The following is a 26144-nucleotide window of genomic DNA, read 5'->3' as shown; positions in this document are numbered from 1 at the left end:
TCGGCTCAGGGCATGATCCTGGAACTCAGGAATCGAGTCCCACATTGGGCTCCCTAAGGGGAGCCTGCTTCTCCCTTTGCCTGTGTCTCTGTCATGAATAAGTAAATAAAATCTTTATTTTTTTATTAATGAGAGACACATGGAGAGAGAGAGAGAGAGGCAGACACACAGGCAGAGGGAGAAGCAGGCTCCACACAGGAAGCCTGATGCGGGACCCCATCCTAGGACCCCAGGATCATGCCCCAGGCAAAGGCAGGCACTAAACCGCTGAACCACCCAGGGATCCCCTAAATAAAATCTTTAAAACACACACACACACACACACACACACACACAGATACAACTTTCCTGAGTAATCAGACAGTCAAATGCAATACCAGCCAAGAGTCATGCCTATTTCATTAGCAAGTAGAAGTTAAAATTACAACATCCAGTACAGGGAGGCTGTACGGAAGTCAGACTGTGCTCTCCTCAACTTTGCATCCTATCATGGAAGGATAATGTATTCCAATGATCAGGTGCTGATGACATATATCTGATACAGTATTGGGTACAACCACCCTGGAAAGCATTTGCTTATATATAAGCAAGTACTTGTAGAGAGATTAAAGGGATACTTGTTTCTTCCCTTTTTTGGGAGACAGACACTTAAAGAAATCTTCAGAGTGCTGGATGACCACACAGTGGAACTGAGACCTCAAGGACCAAATACGTTGAAGAATAAACACTATGCAAACAAACTGAAAAAGTCAAAGATGGCTTCCACCATCAACAAGAAAGACTCAACAATCTCGGAGGAGTGGAAGGCTTAGAATTCCAGAATCACCACACATAACACTCAAAACACCTGGTTCTCAGCTAAAAGTATTAAAAATATGCTAAGAAACTGGAAAGTATGGCCTATTCACAGGGAAAAAATAGAAACCATTCCTGAAGAAGTCCAGACACTAGAATTATTAGTCAAAGATATTAAATTAATGGTCTTATATACATTGAATGACATAAAGGAAGCCATGGGCAAAAAACTAAAGGAAAGCAAGAAAGTGATACATAAACAAAATGAGAATATTAATAAAGAGACAGAACTTCCAAAAACAAAACAAAACAAAACAAAATCTGGAGCCAAAAGTACAATAATTGAAATGAAAAAAATTCACTGGAGCAGTTCAACGGATGTGGCAGAAGAAAGGATCAATGAACTTGAAGACAGGACAATTGAAATTATGCAGTGTAAGGGAAAAAAGAATGAAGAAAAATGAATAGATCCAGGAAACCTATGGAACACCATCAAAACTGCCAATGTATACATTATATGATTCCAAGAAGGAAAGAAATGAGCAAAAAAGATATGTGAAGAAATAATGGCTATGAATTTCCAAAACCTGAGATGACATGAATATGCCTGTCCAAGAAACTCAATGAGTCCAAACAGTTCATAAACTAAAAGAGATCCACACTGAGACATATTGTAGTCAAATTGTTAAATTCCAAAGACAATGTTGAGGGACACCCGGGTGGCTCAGCGGTTGAGCATCTGCCTTTGGCTCAAGTTGTGATCCCAGGGTCCTGGGATCAAGTCCCGCATTGGGCTCCCCACAGGGAGCCTGCCTCTCCCTCTGCCTGTGTCTCTGCCTCTCTCTGTGTGTCTCTCATAAATAAATAAAATCTTAAGAAAAAAAAAAAAAAACAATGAAAATGTTGAAAGCAGCAACAAACAAATCCACATGCACCAAGGAGCCTATGTAGGATAAATCGCTGATTGCTCTTCACAAACTATGGAAGCCAGAAGGTAGTGAAGAAGTGGGATGGTGTTTTAATAAGTTTGAAAGGAAAAAAGACGTCAACCAAGAATTCAATACCCAGCAAAACTATCGTTCATTCTTGAGGATGAAATTAAGACATTTCCAGATAAAGAAAAGGTGACAGAGTTCATTACCAGTAGACCTGCTTTACAAAATATGCTAAAGGGAGTCCTCCAGGCTGAAATGAAAGGACATGAAACAGTAACTCAAAGCCATAGGACAAAATAACATGAACTAAATAGGTTATATTACTTAACTTTTGTTATGGTTTATTTTCCTACATGGTTTAATATTCTAATGCATAAAATAATCATAAGTCTATGTTGGTGGGCATAAAACAGATAAATGTCTGTGACAATAACAATATAAGGAGAGAAGGCCGGAGATAAATAGGAAGAATGCTTATACTACTAAAATTACATCAGTATTATTCAAACTAGGCTGTTATAAGCTTAAAATAATCCCCACAGTAACCACAAAGAAAATAACTAAAAATATACACATATACAGAAAAAGAAAGAAAGGAATTAGAATAATATACTACAAGTACAAAAAAACAGGCATGGACATAGAAATAGAGGGGGAAAAAACAAGACATACGTAAGACAGATAAGATGATAGAAGTAAATATTTCATCAGTAATCATATAAAATACAAATGGATTAAGCTATCCTAGTAAAGGCAGAGATTGGCAGTTTGGATTTTAAAGAATCAGGATCCAACTACATGCAGTCTATGAAAGATCACCTTAGCAATAAGGACACAAAGAAGTTGAAAGGATGAAGAAATATAATTCATGCACAGTAACTAAGAACAGAGTTGAAATGGCTCTAGTATTATCAGACAGAGACATGTTGACAAAAAAAGTTAGAAGATTAGAAGAGACAAAGAAAGAAATTATAGATAAAAAGCAAGAAAATATTATAATACATACACATACACACCTAATGGTAGAGTCCTAAAATATGCAAAGCAAAAATGACAGTTTTAAAAGGGGGAGAAAAGTTCTTATAATAAGGATAGGAGACTTCAATACTCCTCTTTCAATAATAGATAGAACAACCAAACAGAAAATCAACAAGGAAAGAAGACCACCTGAAGGACACTAAAACCAATTAGACCTAAGAAACATCTACAGAACACTCCATGCAACAGCAGAATACATATTCTTCTCATGTGCACATGGAACATTCTCTAGACCATAGTACAGTCTACAAAGCAAGTCGCAACATATTTTATTTAATTCTGGGTTTTTTTTGTTTTTGTTTTTAAAGGTTTTATTTTATTCTCTCATGAATAAATAAAATCTTTTAAAAATTTTAAAATCCTAAATTATCTTTTCCAATTACAATAAAACTAGAAATTAATTACAGAAGAAAAATTGGAAAATTAAACCAAAAATTTTTTTAAGATTTAATTTATTTATTCAGGAGAGACACACAGAGAAAGGCAGAGACACAGGCAGAGGGAGAAGCAGGCTCCATGCAGGGAGCCCAGTGTGGGACTTGATCCTGGGTCTCCAGGATCATGCCCTGGGCTGAAGCAGCGCTAAACCGCTGAGCCACCAGGGATGCCCCTAAACCAAACTTTTAAACAACAAGTAAGCAGAAGAAGAAATTACAAGGGAATGTAGAAAATACCTAGTGATGAATGAAAGCAAAACCACAATATACCAAAGCTTATGGGATGTTGTGAAAGCAGTGCATAGAAAGAAATTTAAAACTTTAAAAGCATACATGAAGGGGTGCTTGGGTGGCTCTGTCAGTTAAACATCTGCCTTCAGCTCAGGTCTTGATCTCAGGGTCCTGAGTTCAAGCCCTGCACTTGGCTCCATGCTGGTCGAGGTGCCTATTTTAAAATTAATTAACTAATTAATTTGTTAAAGTTCTCAATCAATAACCTAACTGTACACTCCAAGAAACTAGGGGGAAAAAGTGTGCCAGGGTGGCTCAGTTGGTTAAGCATCTGACTCTTTTTTTTTTTTTTTTTTTTTTAGCATCTGACTCTTGATGTGGCTCATGTTGGGCTCCACACTGAGTGTGGAGTCTACTAAAGATTACTCTCTCCCTCTTCCTCTGTCCCTCCCCCACCCCCCACTCTCTCTCTCTGAAGAAGAAGAAGAAGAAGAAGAAGAAGAAGAAGAAGAAGAAGAAGAAGAAGAAGAAGAAGGAGAAGAAGAAGAAGAAAGAAGAAGAAGAAAGAAGAAGAAGAAGAAGAAGAAGGAGGAGGAGGAGGAAGAGGAGGAAGAGGAGGAAGAGGAGGAGGAGGAGGAGGAGGAGGAAGAACCAGGGAAAAGCAAACTAAACACAAATAGAAAGAAGGTTGATAGTAAAGATCAGAGTGGAAATAATGATCTAAAAATACAGAAATAGAGAAAATCAACAAACTTCAAGTTAGCTCATTGAATTGATCAACAATGTTGACAAACTTTTAAGCTAAGTAAATAGATAAAATTTAAATTATTAAAAAACTGAAGTAAATGTGTGGTCATCGTGACCAGCCTCACAGAAATAAAAAGGATTATGTAAGAATACTATGAACAACTGTATGCTAACAAATTAGATAATCTAGATGAAATGGACAAATTCCTAGAAACACGCAATCTACCACTGACTCATTAAGGAGAAAATCTGAATAGATTTGTATCTAGTAAGAAGATTGAATCAATGATCAAAATCTTCCCACCAAAGAAAAGCCCAACACAGATGGCTTCACTGGTCGATTTTACTGAACATTTTAAAAAGAATACTAATCCACAAATTCTTTCTAAAAATTAAAGTGGAGGGTGGCTTGATGACTCAGTTAAGCATCCAACTCTGGGTTCAGCTCAGGTCATGATCTCAGGGTCATGAGATCAACCCCACATCAGGCTCCACGATCAGCATGGAGTCGGCTCCTTCTGCCTCTCCCCCACAATAAATATTTTAAAAATTAAACTGGAAGTAAAACTTCCTAACTCATTCTATGAGGCTCAGATTACCCTCAGAGAAACAAAAACTAGGTACCTATATCCCTTATGACTACTGATGCAAAATCCTCAATAAAATACTAGCAAACCATGGGATGCCTGGGTGACTCAGCATTGGAGCGTCTGCCTTGGGCCCAGGGCATGACCCAGGGGTCCTGGGATCAAATACCGCATTGGGCTCCCCACAGGGAGCCTGCTTCTCCCTCTGCTTGTGTCTCCGCCTCTCTATATATATCTTTCATGAATCAATAAAACCTTTTTAAAAAATTCTAGCAAAGAAAATTCAATAGACTATTGGAAAGGATTATACACTATGACCAAGGGGAATTTATCCCCAGAATGAAAGAATGGTTAACATCAAAATCAGTCATTGTAATTGATCACATTATCAGAATGAAACAAACAAAAAAAAAAACCCTACTTGATCTTTTCAACGGATACAAAAAAAGCTTTTGGTAAAACTTCAGTTTCTTGATAAAAACACTCAATAAACCAGAAATAAAATGAAACGTCCTCAGCATGGTAAAAATCATATAGAAAAACCTAATATAATACATAATGGTATAGACTGAAGGCTTTAAGATCAAGAACAAGTAAAGGATGCTCGCTTTTGCTACTTCTATTCAAGAAAGTACTGGAAATTCTAGCCAGAGCAATTAGGCAAGGGAAGTGAATACAAGGCACCCAAGTTGGAAAAGAAGTTAAACTGTGTTAACAGATTACATGACCTTATATGAGGAAACCCTAAAGATTACACACACCAAAAAGAAAAAAACAAGACAAAACAAAATCTTAGGAACAAACTAATTCAGCAAAATAGCAATATACAAAACCAGGACATAAAAATTAGTTGCATTCCATTAATTAAAAAAAATTAAGAGGGACCCCTGGGTGGCTCAGTGGTTGAGCATCTGCCTTTGGCTCGGGCCATGAACCCAGGGTCCCGGGACCAAGTCCCACATCGGGTCCCTGCTGGGAGCCTGCTTCTCCCTCTGCCTGTGTTTCTGCCTCTCTCTCTCTGTGTCTCTCATGAATATATAAATAAAATCTTTTAAAAAGAAAAGAACATTTAAACAAATGGAAATATATCCTATGTTCATGGAAGGCTTGATGGATTCACATGACAATACCATCCTAACTGATCTATAGATTCAATGCAATCCCTATCAAAAGCTGTGATTTTGCAGAAATAGAAAATCCCATCCTAAAATTCATATGGAATCCCAGATAGGGATCCCAAATAGCCAAAATAACCTTGAAAAAGAACAAAATGGAGGACTCCCTTCCTGATTTCTAAACTTCCTATAAAGCTACAGAAAATGACAATATGGTGCTGGCATAAGGACAGATGAACAGAATAGAACCCAGCAATAAACCCCTGCATTGTATGGTCAATTGATTTTAGATAAGGGTGCCACGACCATTTATGAACTGTTTGTGTTTCCCCTCCGTCCCACCCTACTATTCATGATGTTGAAGCTCTAACCCAATGCGACTGTATTTGGAGATAGGGCTTGTTAACTGGTAATAAAGGTTAAATGAGATGAAAAAGGTGGGGCCCTAATCTGATAGGGCTGATGCCCTTATAAAAGGAAGAGACATCTGAGATATTCTCTCCCATGCCAGGACACAGTGAGAAGGCAGCTGTATTGAAGCCAGGAAGAGAACCCTCACTAGGGCTGAATCATCCAGCACCTAGATCTCAAACTTAGTTTCCAGAACTATGAGAGTCAAATTTGATTTTGATAAATTTGCATTTTAAGCCACCAGGTTTGTGGTATTTTTATGGTAGCCTAAGCCAATACAGGCATAGCTGGTTTTATTGTGCTTTGCTTTATTGTGTTTCTTGCAAACTGAAGATGTGTGGCAATCCTATGTTGACCAAGTCTATTGGCACTATTTTTCCAACAGCAATTTATTCACTTTTTGTCTGTCACATTTTGGGAATACTACAAATACTCTCAATACTTCAAACTTTTTCACTATTTTTTTAAAGATTTTATTTATTCATGAAAGAGAGAGAGAGAGAAAGGCAGAGACACAGGCAGCGGGAGAAGCAGGCTCCATGCGGGGAGTCTGATGTGGGACTCGATCCCAAGACTTGATCCTGAGACTTGATCTCGAGACTTCAGGATCATGCCCTGGGCAGAAGGCAGGGGCTAAACCGCTGAGCCACCCAGAGATCCCCCAAACTTTTTCACTATTATATTTGTTATGGGAACCTATAACCAGTCATTATGATTTGCTGAGAGTTCAGATACCATTTTTTAGAAATAAAGTGTTGAAGGTTTGTACACTGTATTTTTAGATATGTCACTGCACACTTAATACACACTGTAGTGTAAACAAAACATTTATATGAACTGAAAAACCAGAAATTCATTTGACTTGCTTTACTGAGATATCTGCTTTATCAGAGTGGTCTGGAGCTGAACACACACTATCTCTGAGATATGCCTATACTATTCAACGGGGATAACTGTGTCTTTTCAAAAAATGTTGTATGGAAAATTGGATGCAAAAGAAGTTGGACCCTTACCTGATACCATATATAAAAGTCAACTTATAATGGATCCAAGACCAAAACCTTAGACCTAAAGCTATAAAACTCAGAATAAAAGGGGAGGGGGGGGGCAAATCTTCCTAACCTTGCATTTAACAGTTTCTTGGTTATGATAACCAAAGCATAGGCAACAAAAGAAAAAATAAACTTCATAAAAATTAAAAATTTGTGTGCATCAAAGGACACAAGAGTAGATAGAACTCACAGAATAAGAGTAAATATCTGCAAATCGCATATCTGATAAGGGACCACCATGAAAATACACAAAGAACTCCTACACCTCAAAACTTAAAAAATAATTAAAAACCCAATTCTAAAATGGGCAAAGCAGGATCCCTGGGTGGCGCAGCGGTTTGGCGCCTGCCTTTGGCCCAGGGCGTGATCCTGGAGACCCGGGATCGAATCCCACATCGGGCTCCCGGTACATGGGGCCTGCTTCTCCCTCTGCCTGTGTCTCTGCCTCTCTCTCTTTCTCTCTCTGTGACTATCATAAATAAATAAAAATAAAATAAAATGGGCAAAGGACTTGGACAGATATTTCTCCAAAGAAGACAGACAAATGGTCAATAAGTGCCTGAAAAGATGTTCAACATCATTAGTCATCAGAAAAATACAAACCAAAACCACAATGAGAAACCATTTCACACCCATTAGGATGGATACTATTTAAAAAAAAATAAATAACAAGTGTTGATAAAGATGTAGGGAAATTAGAACCCTCTATTCGTTGCTGCTGGGAATGTACAAGGGTAAATGGTACGTGGCTGTAAAGTGGTACAGCCACTGTGGAAAAGTCTGGCCGTTCCTCAAAAGGTAAAGGTAGAAGAATTACCATATGATCCAGCAATTTCGCTCCCAGAATTACACCCAGAAGTATTGAGAGTAATGATCCAAGGGATGCCTGCATGGCTCAGTTGACTAAGCAACCAATTCTTGATTTTAGCTCAGATCATGATCTCGGGGTCATGAGATCAAGCCCCACATAGGGCTCTGCCATGGTTGTGGAACCTGCTTAAGATTCTCTTTCTCTCTCTGCCCCTACCTCCACCCCCACTGCTCATGCACTCTCTCCCCTACCCCCAAAAAGGTCAAAAAAAGATACTTGTGCACCCACTCGCAGCAGTGTATGCACAACAGCCAAAAGGCAGAAACACTCAAGTGTCTATTAACAGATGAGTGAATAAACAAAACATGGTATCTACGAACAAAGTCATATTTTTCAGACATAAAAAAGCATGACATTCTGATACAGGCTACAAAATGGATGAACCTTGAGGACATTATGCAAAGTGAAATAAGCCAGATATAAAGGGAAAATATTGTATTATTCCACTTATGAGGAACCTAGAATAGGCAAATTCATAGAAAACAGAACAGAGATTGTCAGCGGCTAAGAGGAGGAAAAGAGGGGAGTTATTGTTTAATGGGTATAGACTTTGTTTCAATTAAAAAAAAACAGTAGTGATGGTTATACAACACTGTGAATGTACTTAATGCCACTGAACTATACATGTAAAAATGGTTAAAATGGTAAATTTTATGTTATGCATATATACCACAATGAAAACGGCAATTATCAACTCTATTACAAAGACACACAGAAAAGTATGACTATGTTAATCTTTTAAATTTACAATACGTAAAAACATGTAAATATGTAGAATTCTTTCCAGTGTGAGTTTTCTAGGATTAAAGAATAGCAATAGGTGAAGATCCTATGTGCTACAATGACAAGCACACAGTATTTCCTTTTTTAAATGCTCTTAATTATGTGTGAAAGGAAACTTATATCAGCAGTGACAGATTCTTTTCCTAAGTGGGGGAGAACTTCTTTTTGCTTAATCCTCTTAATTTCTCTAAAATGAACATGCACTGCTTTTGGTTTAAGAAAAGAATTTTTGTTGCTTGTTTTTAATTAGAAACGCCCGTCATCTGTAACAACACTGTGTGGACAATAAATAAGAGGGTGGGGTGGGTCATATGTAAGAAGTACATAGTGGAACTCATGAATCCTCCTCCATGATCACCTCGAGAAGTCTTCCCGGAGGTGAATCCTCTGATGCTGGCACATGTTCGAACTGTGCCGGAAGGCCTTCCCACACTTGCTGCATTTGTAGGGCTTCTCGCCAGTGTGGATCCTCCGGTGCTGGATGAGATAAGTGCCCTGGCTAAAGGCTTTCTTGCAATCACTGCATTTGTACGGCTTCTCTCCGTGGTGAGACCTCTGGTGATGGATGAGTCTGGAACTGTTGTGGAAGGCCTTCCCACACTCACTACACTTGTATGGCTTCTCTCCTGTGTGAATCCTCTGATGCTGGATAAGGTGTGTGCTCTGGCTGAAGACTTTGCCACAGTCATTACATTCATAGGGCTTCTCTCCAGTGTGGCTTCTCTGATGTTCAACAAGTTTGGTTTTTTGGATGAAGGCTTTCTCACATTCATTACATTTATAGGGTTTCTCACCAGTGTGAATTCTTTGATGTTGGATAAGGTTAGAACTTTGGGTAAAGCCTTTGCCACATTCTTTACACTCAAACGGCTTCTCCCCAGTGTGGGTCCGGCGATGTCGGATAAGGATTGAGCCATCACTGAAGGCTTTCCCACAGTCGTTACACTTATAGGGTTTCTCTCCAGTGTGGATTCTCTGGTGATATATAAGGGAAGAATAGGCGCTGAAGTGTTTCCCACAATCACCACACTTGTAGGGCTTCTCCCCAGTATGAATTCTCTGATGCTTCATGAGGTTGGGCCTCTGATTGAATGTCTTCCCACACTCACCACAACGGTAGGGGATCTCGCCTGAGTGCATCCTTCGGTGATTGATGAACTCGCAGCTCTGGCTGAAGGCTTTCCCACACTCATCACATTTGTAGGGCTTCTCTTCACTATGAAGCCGCTGGTGTTTGACAAGATTAGCACTGTACCTGAAGGCCTTCCCACAGTAACCACAATAATGTAATTTTTTCCCAAGAGGAATTTTCTGATCTTCTTTAACAACTAAATTTGCACTGAAGAATTCCCCAGAATCATGGACAATATTTGTCTTTTTTGACCTGTGTACACGCTTGTGGTTATTGAGGTATGATCTCTGTTCGAAACTCTGTTCACATATATCGCATTTGTGAGGTCTCTGATCAGAGACAGGGCTTGACCGAAACCTGAGGCCTCCCCCAGACTCCTGAATGCTGTCCTCACTGGTCAGTGGGACTGGCCTCAGGTCTCTCTGCTCCATATGCTTGTCCAGGCTCTCCTCTGGCTCCCTGCTCCATGCAGGGATCTCTTCAGGATCACGTCCCTGGGGAACAGCCCCCTGGAGTTGATCCAGTTCTTCCCTATCAAGCATCTCCTCCGAAGACAACTCCTTAAATTCAGTCCTGGCCCCATGACCTGGAACAACAAACACTACATCTTAGGACCACCTGTCCTGACCTGAGAAGGAAAATAGGAAGATGGTACCCACCACCTGTACAGTATCAATTCCATCATCTCCAAAGTCACAACACCTTGCAGAGATGAGAGCCGGTAGCTTAGAGGCTTAACGACCTCACCTAAGGCTGCAATCTTACAGCAGTACAAGTATTTCAACCCAGGCTTGACCAATTCTTCTGCCTGCCTTCTGCCTAAGTGGGGCTTGTAGGATGTAGGTCCTCATCAGAAAAGTACAGAAGATGGAAGCTTCATACCACCATAGAGACCAGAGGGGCCCTGAAAGTCATGGAGGGCATCTGACAAAGAATTGAGTCTAAGGCCACCTCACAATAGCAAATCTACTCCCAAAATTTATGGTAGGAAAACCAGTTGCCTCCTCAGGACAGAGAGGGCTAATGTCATGCCAACCATGGACTGCAGAGTACACCAAGACCCTTAGCCCTCCTTAGCAGGCCGAACCCATTCTCTGGGCTTTTCTCAAGAGGCCTGAGAGATTGGGATGCCTGGTGGCTCAGTGGTTGAGGATCTGCCTTTGGTTCAGGGTGTGATTCTGGGGTCCTGGGATCGAGTCCCACACTGAGCTCCCTGCATGGAGCCTGCTTCTTCTTCCTCTGCCTATGTCTCTGTTTCTCTCTGTGTGTCTCTCATGAATACATGAATAAAATCTTGGAAAGAAAAAAAAAAAAAAAGAGAGGGAGAGAGACCTGAGAGGCAACCCAGTTAACCATCAGCCCCTTAAACTCAAGATGCCATACAGAATACTTCCTGATACCCTTAAGCCTCCATTCCTTGGTTCCTTGACTAGCCATTCATACACCAACTCCAACTGCAGAAATATGGTACCAGAATGCATTCTCTGTGAGCAAGAGAAACATGCACAACAATCCCAAAATAAGGATAACCAAATATCAACAAGAATGGAGATAAAAAAAAAAAAAAAGAATGGAAATAATCTGTGGCATATTCATATGACAGAACACTGTATGGCAATGGAACAGAATGTATGCTGTACAACATGGCAGCCCTCAGATACCCGAATTGACCAGACACAGAGCTAATGGGCAGAGTGGCATCCAGGAGTTAGAGAGGGACCCTATGAGGAGCAGTGGGAAATGACACGTGAGGCCCAGTGGGCATTCTGGGAGCTAGAAAGCGTTCGCATTTTGATTTACAAGATGATTTCTTTTTTGAGATTTTTTTTTCCAGATTTATTTACTTATTTATGATAGACATAGAGAGAGAGAGAGAGAGAGAGGCAGAGACACAGGAGGAGGGAGAAGCAGGCTCCATGCTGTGAGCCCGACGTGGGACTCAATCCCGGGACTCCAGGACTGCGCCCTGGGCCAAAGGCAGGCACCAAACTGCTGAGCCACCCAGGGATCCTCTACAAGATGATTTTTTATAAAAATTCACTGAGTTATAAACTTAGGGTTTATCCTGGTTCTGGAAGTATTGTTATTTGAATAAATAAATTCACAAAACAGAAATTCAAGTCTTTTAGCCAGTACTTGCTTCTTAGGACATCATCAAGACACGTGCAAAATAATGCTTATCAGAGTTGTCCACAGCAATGAAACTAGAGAGCACCCTTCCCACTGCCACTTCCAGCAAAAGCAGTGACTGAGACTTGTGGGCATAAAAATGGACACTCAGTGAGTGAAAAAGGAGATGACAGCAGTACACAAGGGATCACTGCATTCCTGTCAAGAAGCAACATTCAGGGACGCCCGGGTGGCTTAGGGGTTGAGCGTCTGCCTATGGCTCAGGGGTGATCCTGGGATTGAGTCCCACATTGGGCTCCCTGCAGGGAGCCTGCTTCTCCCTCTGACTGTGTCTCTGCCTCTCTCTCTGTGTCTCTCATGAATAAATAAATAAAATCTTTGAAAAAAAAAAAAAGAAGCAACATTCATATATGGATGTGGACAGGCCGCATAAGAAAGGGGACAACAGGCGCACAACGGAACACACTGGTATGTGGTTGATTAGACGTTCTCTCTTCTTTGTATTGGTCTATAACTGTCAAGTGGATAATGTAGACAAGGAGAATGAAGTGATGGTCTCCATCACTATGGCCCTATCTGACCCTCCTCATAGGGCATGAGCTCTGAAGGGCAGGGCTCCATGGGGTCCAGCGTTCCCTCTTCTCTGCCAACAATTCCCCCTTTCACTCTCCTAGAAGATGCAGCTCAAGAATCACCACACTGAGGCACCCAGGCTGATGGGGGTGACCTGGATTTCAACATCAGCCACTCCTAGGGTTACCATGCTGGCCCTGATGCACCTTGTTCTAAATGCCCGAGTCATTAACCACACACCTTGGACTCTGACAAATGCCTGTTGAGCAACTGTTAGGAAGTGGCCCCCCCTCACGCACCTGAGACACTGACTCTCAGTCGCTCTGTCCCCTTGGCGCCCTGTGCATCCAGGTCCCATGGCTCATCCCCTCGCTCCAACTGCGTGATCACCCCAGGCTTGGGACCTGCAGGTCCAGCTCCTGGGAAGAAAATGGGGCCTAGGGTTGGTGCCAAGGATGCAGGGCTGCACTGAGTGGAACCTCATCTGGGACTGTAGCAGGAAGGAGAAGCACAGGCAAAGTGGGGAGCTGGGAAGTCTGGACACTCTGGCAGGTTGGGATGGTCATGAAGATGAGATCTGAGCATTGGAACAAGAATGCAGGGTGCTCTCTCCACCTAGAGGTATGCACTCCCTCTAGGAATGGATTGGGCCTGCGGCAGGGAGGCAGTCTTATCTGGGAGCTTAGAGGAGAGAACCACCAACCCGCCCCACCTGGCCCTCCCTTTGCAAAGACCAGGCCTGTCAAGGACCAGAGGGTGAGGCCCCCAGCCCAGCCCCTGATGAGCCATCCATCCCCAGGGTTGTCCCCTGAACAGCATCCTGGTGAGGGGCCTTACCCAGGGAGACCAGATTCCTGTAGGTCTCCAGCATCACATCCCTGTAGAGGCCCCTTTGAGAAGGGCCCAGACGGCCCCACTCCTCCCGGGAGAATAGCACGGCCACGTCCTCAAAGGTCACCTCAGCCTGGAATGACAGGGGCTGCTGCAGGCCCAGGTGCAGCTTAGAGTGGGCCCTGGGGGCAGAAGCACCAGAAGCATACCAGGAATAGCAGCACAGGGGTGACGAGCCTGATGCCCTAGTATGGCCAAGGAGAGTGAGTGGCCTGAACCTTTGGCCACTAAGCCAGTAACTCTGGAAGGCTGAGGGAGTCCCAGGATCACCCCTCTTCTGCTCAACATCCCAGACCAAGATGGCTGACAGTGTCTGCTGAAGCAAAGCAGGCAAGGAAGCCCTATCTGGAGATTGCAGACCTCTCAGGGAAAACGGATGCTCACCTGGGGCAGAGCAGACAGGTGCAAAGCCTCCATAACCTGGTACCCTGGGCTTCCCAGGAGAGAAATCAGTGGTGAGTCACACTGGTGCTGAGGGAAAAGAGAAGAACACATGGAGGCCCAGCCTGGCCCCTTCTGTGGGCAGCTTCAGGACCGTTGTCATCCCCATCAGGACACAGCTAGTCTCCCAGGAAGACTCTGCTCCCTACCTGGGGCTGCCCTGCACAACCGTGCCCCCACTACAGGAATGTGTGCACAATTCCTCAGGCCATCTGTTCCCCTCGACCTTCTTGACACATCAAGCTGCCTCATTTAGTAGGAAGATTCACTTTATATGAAAGAATAAAGACAACTTATTAAGTGTTGAGTGAAAGTGGAAAAAAATCAATACAAGGTACAGAACAAAAGTATAGACACTTAAAAATACAATACTAGTAGAAATAAGTTCAGTGTCTGAATGATGGTAAGAAATAAGAGGATTAAACTCACCTACTACAAGCACAAGAGTCTCTGATACACACACAATGCTCCTGCATAACCTAAAATACAGTAACACAGAAAGCCTGAATAGACGACAAACAACACAAACGCTAAATAAAATAAAACTGTTAACGATGTACCTTTTCTTTATTTTGTTTTTGAAGATTCTATTTATTTATTTATTTATTTATTTATTTATTTATTTGAGAGAGAGAGAGAGAGAGAGAGAGAGAGACACCAAGAGCAGGGGAGGGCCAGAGGGAGAGGGAGAAGCAGCCTCCCTGCTGAGCAGGAAGCTGGACTCGGGGCTTGATCCCAGGACCCTGAGATCACAACCTGAGCGAAAGCAGATGCCTAACCAACTGAGCCACCCATGCACCCCTACCTTTTACTTTTAAAGCTCTTTATTGAAATATGAAATTTATGCAGAAGTCTCAACAAATCCTGAACACACGCTCAAGGGGCAGTCACAAAGGGCCCAAGCCCACAGAACCAGCACCGAAGTCGGCCCTCCTGCCCCTGCAGGCACTGCTTCCTTCCTGAACTCCTAAGGGTACGCCTCCATTCACTTCCACCAACACACATCAGGTGTGCTTCTGGTGAACTTTATCAAGCACCTGTGCTGTCTACACTCTGGCTTCTTCCCTCCATTGTGATGCTTGTGAGCTTAATATACAATTGCTATGTGTGGTTTCGCAATATTTATACCATCAAAACAGAACTGAAAGTAAAGGGATCCCTGGGTGGCGCAGCGGTTCGGCGCCTGCCTTTGGCCCAGGGCGCGATCCTGGAGATCCGGGATCGAATCCCACGTCGGGCTCCCGGTGCATGGAGCCTGCTTCTCCCTCTGCCTGTGTCTCTGCCTCTCTCTCTCTCTGTGTGTGTGTGTGACTATCATAAATAAATAAAAATTAAAAAAAAAAAATTTAAAAAAAAAAAGAACTGAAAGTAAAAATCACTAATAGAAACAAAAATAAATAATACATATTAATACAAGGAAAATCCACCCAAAACCTGTACTTACAGACAAATGCATATCTAACAACAAACTCGAAATGTAGAAACCAATACTAAACTGAAGTAGCAAAGAGCAACTGGCAAACCTCCCCTGGAACCAGAGATTTCAACACACTTCCCTCAGAAATGAATGGAACAAGTAGAGAATAGGTACTTAAAACATAGAGATTACACATTTTCCAAAATATACATTCAAAAAGATTAAGGAGCACCACAAACCAGGCAACAATGGAAGTTTCAACAAATTCCAAACATTGATACCATCTGGCAAAACATTCGCTGACCACTGTTGTTATACTGGAGATATCTGATAAATACGTACCCCCTCAGGGGTGCCTGGGCGGCTCAGTCAGCTAAGCTCTGTCTTCAGCTCAGGTTATGATCGCGGGGTCCTGAAATGGTCTGCTTCTCTCCCTGCCCCTCCCCTTGCTCATGGGCATGCGCACACTTTCTCTCTAATAAATAAATAAAATGTTTTTTGAAAAGTACCCCCCCCCAAGAAAAACATAGAAATGGAAAAGGAGGTTACATAAGGGAAAACGTCCATTCTTAGTGCTCTTATTTTAGGACAAGAGAGACTGAAATAAATGATCTGAACTTTTTTTTTTTTTAAGATTTTATTTATTCACAAGAGACACACAGAGAGAGAGAGAGAGAGAGAGAGAGAAAGCGAGGCAGAGACACAAGCAGAGGGAGAAGCAGGCTCCATATAGGGAGCCCGATGTGGGACTCGATCCCGGGGCTCCAGGATTATGCCCTGGTCCAAAGGCAGGTGCTAAACACCTGAGCCACCCAGGGATCCCCCTGATCTAAACATTTAATAAAAAATTAAACACAGACTAAAAAAAGTAATTAAAAAAAATAATAAAATAAAAAATAAAAAAATAAAAAAAGTAATTCAAGAAAAGAAGAAAATAAAGGATACTCGATTTAAAGAAACAACATAATCTCTCAACAGTGCTGTTAAAACACAAAAACATTTGGTAAGTCCAATGGGGGGCAGAAAAGAGATGGAAAAAGATATATTTCAAAAAAAAAAAAAAAAGAAAAAGAAATATTTCTAAGAACAGAAAGAGGAGTACCTGGGTGGCTCAGTGGTTGAGTGTCTGCCTTTGGCTCAGGGCGTGATCCCAGGGTCCTAGGATCAATTCCCACATCAGGCTCCCCACAGGAAGCCTGCTTCTCCCTCTGCCTGTGTCTCTGCCTCTGTGTGTCTCATGAATAAAAAGAATCTTAAAAAAAAGAAAAGAAAGAAAGAAAAAGGGGACATAATCCTACATACCATATATGCAGCAACAGTTATCAGAGTGTGATCCAAGACCCTGGGGACAAAATGGTAAAACTTTATTGAAGGACATCAAAAAGACCTATGGAGAAACAGTGCTCATAAACAGGAAGATGCAATATCATAAAAATGTCAATTATCCCCCAAGTAAATCTATTAATTCTGTACAACCAAAATTGCAACAGGACATAACATAAAATCTGATCAAAATGATTCAATATCGTAATGATCCAGATTACCAAGGCAATGCTAAAAAAGAACTAAGGTAGACAGAGGCACGCCCTACCACATCAAGACTTACTGTAAGGCTATGGTAACAAAAGTGAGGCGTAAGCATAGCAAAGAAATTAATGAACAGATCTGTGCCTGCAATAAGGACATAATGGCATGCTATCAAAATGGTACCAACACAACTGATCTTCTACAGGAAAGTAAAATTCAGGGACGCCTGGGAGGCTCAGCGATTAAGTGCCTGCCTTCGGCTCAGAGCATGATCTCGTGGTCCCGGGATCAAGTCCCACATTGGGCTCCCTGAGTGGAGGCTGCTTCTCCCTCTGCCTGTGCCTCTGCCTGTGTGTGTCTCATAAGCAAATAAATAAAATCTTAAAGAAAAAAAAAATTGCTATTGTGAAGCATTTTGTATTTTCCCCAATCTGTGGGGAGATAAGTCTTGAATTTGCATTTCTTTAGTTCTCAATGACATTGAAGATCTTTTCACATATTTATTAGACTGATTTCATTGTTTATGAATTCCCAAGTCATCCTGTGTTCATTTCTTAAAATAAATGGTCTTTTTACTTTAAAATATATTCTGTGTATCTTTTCTTATGTATTAAGTATGTTTGCAAATACCTTTCACTCTGCAGCTTGTCTTTTAATTTTGTGGTGTACAGAAAAATTTTGGAGTAAAATTAAACTTTTCTTTGATGTACTGTATTTCCCATATTATTTTAATAGCTATAATACATTTTTTAAAAGATTTTATTTATTCATTCACGAGAGAGAGAGAGGCAGAGACACAGGCAGAGGTAGAAGCAGGCTCCATGCAGGGAGCCCGACATGGGACTCAATCCCATGACTCCAGGATCGCGACCCCGGCCGAAGGCGCACTAAACTGCTGAGCCACCAGGCTGCCCTATAGCTATAATATTTTTTTTTAAGATTTTATTCATTTATTCATGAGAGACACAGAGAGAGAGAGAGGCAGAGAGAGAAGCAGGCTCCTCTCATGGAGCCCAACATGGGACTCGATCCCAGATTCCCGGATCACGCCCTGAGCTGAAGGCAGACACTCAACCGCTGAGCCACCCAGGTGTCACTAGCTATAATATTTTTAAATATTTATTTATTTATTCATGAGAAACACAGAGAGAGAGATAAAGAGACACAGGCAGAGGGAGAAGCAGGCTCCCTGCAGGGAGCCCAAGGCAGGACTCAATCCTAGGACCCCAGGATCACACCCTGAGTGAGCCAAAGGTAGACGCTCAACCGCTGAGCCATCCAGGCCTCCCGCAAATGTTAAAGACATAAGGAAAAGGGGATCCCTGGGTGGCTTAGTGGTTTAGCACCTGCCTTCGGCCCAGGGCATGATCCTGAGGCCGGGGGATCGAGTCCCACATCAGGCTCCCTGCATGGAGCCCGCTTCTCCCTCTGCCTGTGTCTCTGCCTCTCTATGTCTCTCATGAATAAATAAATAAAATCTTTAAAAACAAAAAAGGATTAGTGAAACCACTAAGTGTAGAGTATCAATACTACATTATGTATGTAGATTTTTTAAAGATTTTATTTATTTATTCATGAGAGACACTGAGAAAGAGGGAGAGACATGGCAGAGGGAGAAGCAGGCTCCCTGTGGGAAGCCCGATGTGAGACTCGACCCCAGGATCACGCCCTGAGCCGAAGGCAGATGCTCAACCACTAAGCCACCCAGATACCCCTATGTATGTAGATTTTATTTATTTTTTAAAGATTTTATTTATTTATTCATGAGAGACAGAGAGAGGCAGAGACACAGGCAGAGGGAGAAGCAGGCTCCATGCAGGGAGCCCGACACGGGACTCGATCCTGGGACCCCAGGACCACCTCCTGGGCCAAGGCAGGCGCTAAACCGCTGAGTCACCCAGGGATCCCTGAATGTAGATTTTAAAACACTAGTAAGTGTGTAGAGGTATAAGAAAACGTGCTGACAGAAAAGTAACAATCAACAGAGTGAAAAAGGCATCTAAGAGATGGGAGATAAGGGGATCCCTGGGTGGCTCAGCGGTTTAGTGCCTGCCTTTGGCCCAGCGCGATCCTGAAGTCCCGGGATCGAGTCCCGCGTCGGGCTAGCAGGGAGCATGCTTCTCCCTCTGCCTGTGTCTCTGCCTCTCTCTATCTATCATGAATAAATGAATAAATAAATCAATCTTAAAAAAAAAAAAGAAATGGGAGATAATATCTGCAAACCATGTATCTGATTAGGAATTAAGAATTAGGATCTAGGGGCACCAAAGCACCTGGGTGGCTCAGTGGCTGAGCGTCTGCCTTCGGCTCAGAACGCAACCCCGGGGTCCTGGGATGAGGTCCCACATCAGGATCCCCGTAGGGAGGCCGCTTCTCCCTCTGCCTGTGTCTCTGCCTCTCTCTGTCTCTCATGAATAAATAAAATCTTAAAAAAAAAAAGAAAAGAATTAAGATCTAAGATACATAAGGACTTTACACAACTAAATACGGGGGGAAAAACTATAAAATCCAATTTAACAGGGGCAAAGAACCTCAATTTCCCCACAAAAACATACAAATGACCAACAGGTACCTGAAAAGGTGATCAACCTAATTGCAAATAAAAACCACAATGAGCTTCACCTCATAGCTGTCAGAATGAGTATTATCAAAATGCAAAAGATATGTGAGGTAAGGATGTAGAGAAAAGAAAATCTTTGTGCACTGTTGGTGGAAATGTAAATTGGTGCAACAGTTATGGAAAACAGGGTGGAGGTGCCTTAAAAAAAAATCAACCTAAGTGTCCAACAATAGATGAGAGGGTACAGGATGTAGTATATACACAATGGAATAGTACTCAGCCACTAAAGAATGAAATCTTGCCATTCGCAACTATATGGATGAACCTTGAGGGCGTTATGCTAAATGCAATAAACCACACACAGAAAGACAAATACCACATGACCTCACTGATATGTGGTATCCAAGAGAGTCGAAATCAGAGAAGCAGAGAGAAGAATGGATGGTTACCAAGGTTTGGGCCTTGGGGAAAATGGTGAGATGCAGCTAAGAGCACAAACTCTCAGCTCTGCAAGATGAGTATATTCTGGAAATCTAATATAGAGCATTGTGACTACGGTTAACAATACTGTTTTGTAACTATGAAATTTGCTAAGGGGGAGGGGGGCGCCTGGGTGGCTCAGCCTGCCTTCAGCTTGGCTCATGACCCCAGGGTCTTGGAGTTGAGACCCCCATTGGGCTCCTTGCCTTAGGGAGACTCTGCCACTCCCCCTGCTTGTGCTCTCATTCTGTGTCAAGTAAATAAATCTTTAAAAAGAAAAATTTGCCAAGAGGATAGGTCTTAAATATCCTCACAAAAACCAAAAAAGAAAAATTGTACCTAGGTGAGATGAGGAACATGCTAATTAGGTTGAATGTGATTATCTTACAATGCATGCATATATCAAAACAAACGTGTACATCTAAAATTTATACAATTCTTGTGTATCAATTACAGTCAATAAAGCTAAACAAAAACTGGGCGGCCCTGGGTGGCTCAGTGTTTTAGCACGGCCTTCAGCCCAGGGCGTGATCCTGGAGACCCAGGATGTAGTCCCGCCTAGGGCTCCCTGCATGGAGCCCGCTTCTCCCTCTGCCTGTGTCTCTGCCTCTGTGTGTGTCATGAATAAATAAATAAAATTTAAAAAAAAACAAAAACTAAACAAAAACTGCACAAAGCATATTGTTCAAAATAAGGGTTGTTTAGGGAAGCAAATGGGATTGGGGACCCTGAGTCTAACAGCAGTTTCACTTCAACAGCTTTCCTTTCCTTAAAAGCATTCTTCCACCTCAACAGGGGTGCACCTGGTGGTTCGGTCAGTAGAGCACGTGGGTCTTCATCTCTGGGTGCCAAGGGCAGGTCCCACTTTCGCATGGAGCCTGAATTATAAAAAAGGGTGGGGAGAGGGGCAGGCCCCAGGCTAGCTCTAGACCTTGCGATTGCGGCTGGAAACTTTTTTTGTTGTTGTTTTTAAGGGCGCCTGGGTGGCTGAGGTTAACGGGCTCAGGTCATGATCCCAGGGTCCTGGGATCCAGCGCCCCACGGGCTCCCTGCTCAGCAGTCGGCCTCTCCCTCCGCCCCTCCCCCGGCTCCTGCATGCACGCTCTCAAATGAGTAAGATCCTTAAAAAAAGTTTTCTTAAATGTATTTTCAAAGCACAAAAACACGGTGCATTTTTTATTTAAAAAGTCTTAAATGTCAGACCTTGAATAAAAGCCTCTAAGAAGAGAAACAATTTGCCTGCTGAGAGGAACTGGAGCAGCAGCAGCAAAGGGTGAGGAGGGAGAGCGGAGGCTGCAAGGGGCGGGGAGGCCAGACGCGGAGAAGAGGACGGCAAGGAGCGCCCCAGCCTCGACTGCTCCCAGCTACACAGCAGGGGCGGAGGGAGATGGGAGCTGGGGGGGGGAGAAGGGGAGGGGGATAGGGGGCAGGGCGGCGGGTGAGAGTGTCGGGGGAGGCGGCGGGAGGGACAGGGGGTGGGCCCCCGGGCCGGGGCGCGAGTGCGAGGCCGGCCGCGGCCTTCGGCGCCGTGGGCCGGGGCCGGGGAGGGGAGCGGCGCCCGGGCGGCGGCCGGGGAGGGGGCTCTCGGGCGGGGCCGGCGGCGGAGAGCCGTCGGGGGCCTCCCGGAGCAGGCTGCCGGGGGGGGCCGGGTCGCAGCGGCGCGGGGACTGCAGGGCCGGTCGCCGCCGCCCGCCGGCCCACACTCACCTCAGCCGCCGAGGAGCCGCCGCCCGCCGCGCCCTCCGCGCCAATCGGAAGCCGCCGGAAGTGACGCCACCCCCCCGCGGGCCGCTCTGGGAAACGGCCTCGTCTCGATCGTGAGCCGCCTCGAGGCGCGGGACACGCAAGGCGCGGCCACTAGGTGGCAGCCCAGAGCCACGACCTGACGCTCCCGAACCCCCGAACCCAGGCAGCGGGGGGAGGCCTTTGATTTTCTATGAAAACGTCGCTCTTCGCCGGGGAGGGCGCTGGCACCAAGGGATCGGGCCTTTTAGCTAGGCCGAGAAGCCACGTGGTCACCGGGTCACGGGGGCACTGAACCCACTCCCACCCTGAGCCTCGCGCACTCCAGGGGGAAGGCTTCCTTGGGTACCTGCTGCTGGAGCAAACCCTCCCTGATGGCCACCTTATTCAGAAGGGTAAAACAATGGCAGGTTAGTTTGCTGTCCAGGGAACCAAGCCCAGACCCTCTGCTCATGCGTAAACCTCACCCTCCTCTCTGCTCCACCATGGCCTAAGTGGAGTGGGTAATAAATGAAGAGGAGGAAGGCGAGACCTGGGGGCAAGGCTCATGCTAGACAAGTGTGGACCCTGACATCAAGGAGCCACCTGGCAGCCACAGCCTCACAACCGAGGGGGCAGACTGGTTCTCAGGCCCTCGTGGAGTGCATACCAGGAGCACTGCATGTCAGCCAGCCACCCACCACCTCCCCCCCCCCCAACCTCCTTCTCTCAGCAACTGATTAGGCACAGTGGCCCACAGCCCCTGCTTTTGCTCTGGCTCAAAAGCAGCACTGGCAGGGGGCTCTGGGGAGCCCCAAGGCACTAAAGAGCCCCACTACCATCTCCGTGCCAGGTTGGCTCCACATCATCTACCCAAGTTTAGGACCAGGTACCAGGGGTGGCACAGGAAGCCCATTGGGTCTGAGAAACTAATCTGACTCCATCCTGCTCCTCCCACTGCAGGAGGGCTTCCTGGCTCTCCAACCTGTGGTTTTGGGAGTACTGCTCTCACCCCTAAGTGTCCACCCCCTCACCCAGATTCCCCAAGTTCTCAAGAGAAGTTAATGCACATGAGTGGGATCCTCAACTCCCTGTGCAGCTGGTGGACAGGAGGGGGTGTCCCAGTAGCACCCCCACCTCTTCTCTCCAGAGCTGTCACAATTTCCTGGTGCATCCAACTTCATCTTCCTCCTTCCTACATCAAAAGCTCCATGGCAGTCCTCCAAGCAAGGACCCTTCCCTCTGAAACCATAGGCAAGCACAACTTGGTGGCAGAAGGACACACTTTATTGAGCCCCTCAAGCCTAGTTCTCCTTCTCCTGCACAGTCTTGGTTCCCCGCAGACGCCCAGTCCGGCGAGCAGCAATAAGACCCACTTTGCGGCCAGCAGGGGCATCTCTGCGGATAGTAGAGGGTTTGCCGATGTGTTGGTGGTTGCCACCTCCAAAAGGATGCTCCACAGGCTGCAGACAGAAGAAAACGGCAGACATTAATATTGGGGTGTGGACTTCACCTACCTCAGAACCTGGGTTAAGAGCAGATCGACTGACCTGTGCCATTAAACTGTAACCTAGAGCCTCACTCTACAGACCCTCTATCACAGGAGAGACACTGCAGGAAAGGACCAGTCCAGCTAGCCTCCCACCCCCAATCCCTGAAAGCCCCAACCGCCCATCTCTGGGCTACTTACATTCATGGCCACACCCCGCACACGTGGCCAGCAATTCCTCTTTGCCTTGTACTTGTGGTAAGCACGGCCAGCCTTCAGAATGGGCTTGTCAATGCGGCCACCTCCAGCGACCACACCTGTCGGGAAGACCAGAAACCCTGGGGAAGTGCACCATACACTCCCAGCACCTCAAGACCCTATCAAGCAGAACATCCTTACCAGTGACCCAGCCTCACATTCAGCACTCTAACGTACTCACACACCGTCAGTGTTCCCAAATCTCAGGAACACGTTGCCAACTACCACCACACAGTAAGCCCCCCTGCAGCCTAGCAAATGACCTCAAGTTTCTTGAGGATTGCTGGGGCAGTCAAGCCAGGGCTCTGCCCACAACGTCTGTAACAGCTAACTTGACCCATGACTCTCCAGGAAGGCCTCCAACTTTGACCTGTCTTGGTGGGCAGGTCACTCGCTCTAACCTCCAAATGCCAACAGGAAGGCTGACCCAGTCAGTCACGTACAGCAACCAGTTTTACCTATTTTGTAAGCATATACTCAAGAACGTTCCTTGGCTGGGGAACCTCGGTAACTGAGTGGGGTGGGTGTCCAGCTCTTGGATCTGGTCATGATCTCACTAATTGCAGATTAAAGGGCGGAAAGTGCTTGAATATTCTCTCCCTCTGCCCTTACTCCCCAGCTTGTGTGTGTACTCTCTCAAGTGAACCTTTTAGGGGGATCCCTGGGTGGCTCAGTGGTTTAGCGCCTGCCTTCGGCCCAGGGCGTGATCCTGAGCTCCTGGGATTGAGTCCCACATCGGGCTCCCTGCATGGAACCTGCTTCTCCCTCTGCTGTGTATCTCTCATGAGTAAACAACATCTTTAAAAAAGTTAAAAAATAAGCCTTTAAAAAAAAAGTTAAATCTTAAATAACGAAACTATTCTTCGGGTTTGCCACAATTCAAAGTTGCCAGAATAGCAAAACAAACAAACCAGGTTTCAAATCCCCTTAAAGTAATTACCAGGTAGCTTAAAGAAAGTCACCCGCCCCTAAAAAGACTATTAACCCCATGGGTGTAGGAGAAGCAAGTGTGGAATCCCGGGTGAAGCCAGAGCCCAGAGAAGTCTGCCTAACGAATCGGGGTCCGGCCTCACCCACCTCCCAACCAGCGACGGAGAGACCCGCTGAACCCACCCCACAGGGTAGCAGCCCGGGTCCCGCCGCTCACTGCTCACAGGCAAACCCATCGCGCCCGACTCCGCCGCCACTCACCCACCACGGCTCTGTTGGCGGAAGAAATGACCTTCTTTGAACCGGACGGCAGCTTCACTCGGGTCTTCTTGGTCTCCGGGTTGTGGGAGATGACAGTCGCGTAGTTCCCGGAGGCTCGGGCCAACTTGCCCCTGTCACCAGGCTTCTCCTCCAGACAGCACACGATGGTGCCCTCGGGCATAGTGCCCACCGGGAGCACATTGCCTATGTTGAGCTGGGCTGCGAGGAGAAGCGCCCCGGTCAGGAGCTCGGCTCCCTGCAGCCTTCTTCCGCAGCGACCGGCGCCCAACACGTCCCAGGCCTACCTGACCAGGCTGGTGCTAGCAAACACCCTACCCCAAGGTCCTGAGCTCCGCCCGTACGTTCCTCTGCGCCAGGGCACGCGCCCCCCCGCGCCCCCCCCCCACCAGGCCAGGACCCGTCCCCGACCCACCCCGACCCCCGTCCCGACAAGAGCCTCACCTTTCTTGCCGCAGTACACGAACTGGCCAGTGTGGATGCCCTCGGCGGCGATGAACAGCTCCGTCCGCTTCTTAAACCGGTACGGATCCCGGAAGACGACCTTGGCGAGGGGTGCCCCGCGGCCCGGGTCGTGGATGATGTCCTGCGGGCCGAGGCAGCATGAGCGGCGGGTCCGCGCGGGGCTCCCCGGGTCCTCCACCGCCCGGGACGGGGGCTCCCCGCACCTTCACGATGCCCTTGATGTAGCCGTGCCGCTCGGCGAAGTCCACGGCGCGCAGACGCGCAGCGCCCTTGCGGTGCTTCACGTGCGCGCGGAACACGGAGCCGGCGCCCTTTCTCTGCCCACGGATGACGCGGCCCATAGCGGTCTGGAGACGACTCGCGGTCAGCGCCCAGGCCGCCCAGGCGCCCCCGCCACCCTGGCCGCGGGGTCCCAGCTCCCCGGGAGCCTCCCTCCAGGTCCCGACCCCTCCGCGCCCCCATCCCTGGCCGTGCGCCCCAACCCTCTCAAGGGTCCCGCCGGGCGCCTAGCGGGCCCCCAGGGCGGCGGATGGCGGCGGATGGCGGCGGATGGCGCCGGGCCGCCCTCCACAACCACGTCCTACCTGCTGCCGAGCGCGGCCGGAAGAGGGGACGCGGCGGCGGCTGCCGCCTTATCTTCCGGGGCGGGGAAGAGAGCCGCACGACCTTCCGGCCCGGCCGCAAGCCCGGTGCACGCTGGGACTGGCGCGCTTTCCGACCGCAGGAGCGTCTGCGCAGGCGCAGTAGGAGCCCGGACCCGCGGGGCACAGCCGGCGCGGGTGCAGCCGGGGCGGTTCTCGCGGGGCGGGGTCTGGGGGCAGGTCGGAGGCGAGTACGGCGCTCGCTGT

The 26144-nt window shown here is 46.1% G+C and overlaps 2 protein-coding genes across 20 annotated transcripts in view; both read right to left on the bottom strand.

The window, feature by feature from the left end:
- The window catches only part of ZNF34 (zinc finger protein 34), a 33543-nt gene extending 10507 nt beyond the window's left edge, over positions 1-23036 (bottom strand). For 3 of the 19 annotated variants that reach the window (XM_072775569.1, XM_072775570.1, XM_072775571.1), the window contains exons 1-4: positions 16889-16928; positions 14113-14199; positions 13675-13801; positions 13137-13256 (exon numbers count right to left, since the gene is read on the bottom strand). In XM_072775569.1, the coding sequence (XP_072631670.1) occupies positions 13137-13256; positions 13675-13801; positions 14113-14199; positions 16889-16891 (337 nt within the window). In that variant the 5' untranslated portion in view covers positions 16892-16928. Of the gene's footprint in view, positions 1-8525; positions 10721-13136; positions 13257-13674; positions 13802-14112; positions 14200-14318; positions 14438-14598; positions 14649-15928; positions 16010-16688; positions 16929-19386; positions 20734-20956; positions 21032-21860; positions 22553-23012 lie in introns of those variants that run through there. The other 16 variants (XM_072775555.1, XM_072775557.1, XM_072775554.1 and 13 more) reach the window with 16 other exon arrangements.
- A 104-nt stretch (positions 23037-23140) lies between these two features.
- On the bottom strand, positions 23141-26035 carry RPL8 (ribosomal protein L8). Its single transcript, XM_072775659.1, has 6 exons — positions 25881-26035; positions 25500-25643; positions 25276-25417; positions 24814-25032; positions 23566-23681; positions 23141-23338 (listed from the first exon to the last, which is right to left on the bottom strand). Exons 2-6 carry the CDS (start codon positions 25635-25637, stop codon positions 23180-23182), a joined length of 774 nt encoding a protein of 257 aa, XP_072631760.1. The 5' UTR covers positions 25638-25643; positions 25881-26035; the 3' UTR covers positions 23141-23179.
- Between the last annotated feature and the right edge of the window lie 109 nt (positions 26036-26144).

Source organism: Canis lupus, chromosome 14, assembly GCF_048164855.1.
Source record: "Canis lupus baileyi chromosome 14, mCanLup2.hap1, whole genome shotgun sequence".
NCBI classification, from domain to species: domain Eukaryota; kingdom Metazoa; phylum Chordata; class Mammalia; order Carnivora; family Canidae; genus Canis; species Canis lupus.
This window is presented reverse-complemented; position numbering and strand designations above follow the sequence as displayed.

What these genes read in the sequence shown, in the direction of transcription:
- RPL8 (XM_072775659.1), bottom strand. Translation starts at nt 25,637, where the DNA reads ATGGGCCGCGTCATCCGTGGGCAGAGAAAGGGCGCCGGCTCCGTGTTC. An exon ending in ACATCAAGGGCATCGTGAAG is followed by an intron (nt 25,418 to 25,499) that starts GTGCGGGGAGCC and finishes CTCGGCCCGCAG; the next exon opens with GACATCATCCACGACCCGGG. An exon ending in CGCCAACAGAGCCGTGGTGG is followed by an intron (nt 23,682 to 24,813) that starts GTGAGTGGCGGC and finishes TCTTCCCGACAG; the next exon opens with GTGTGGTCGCTGGAGGTGGC.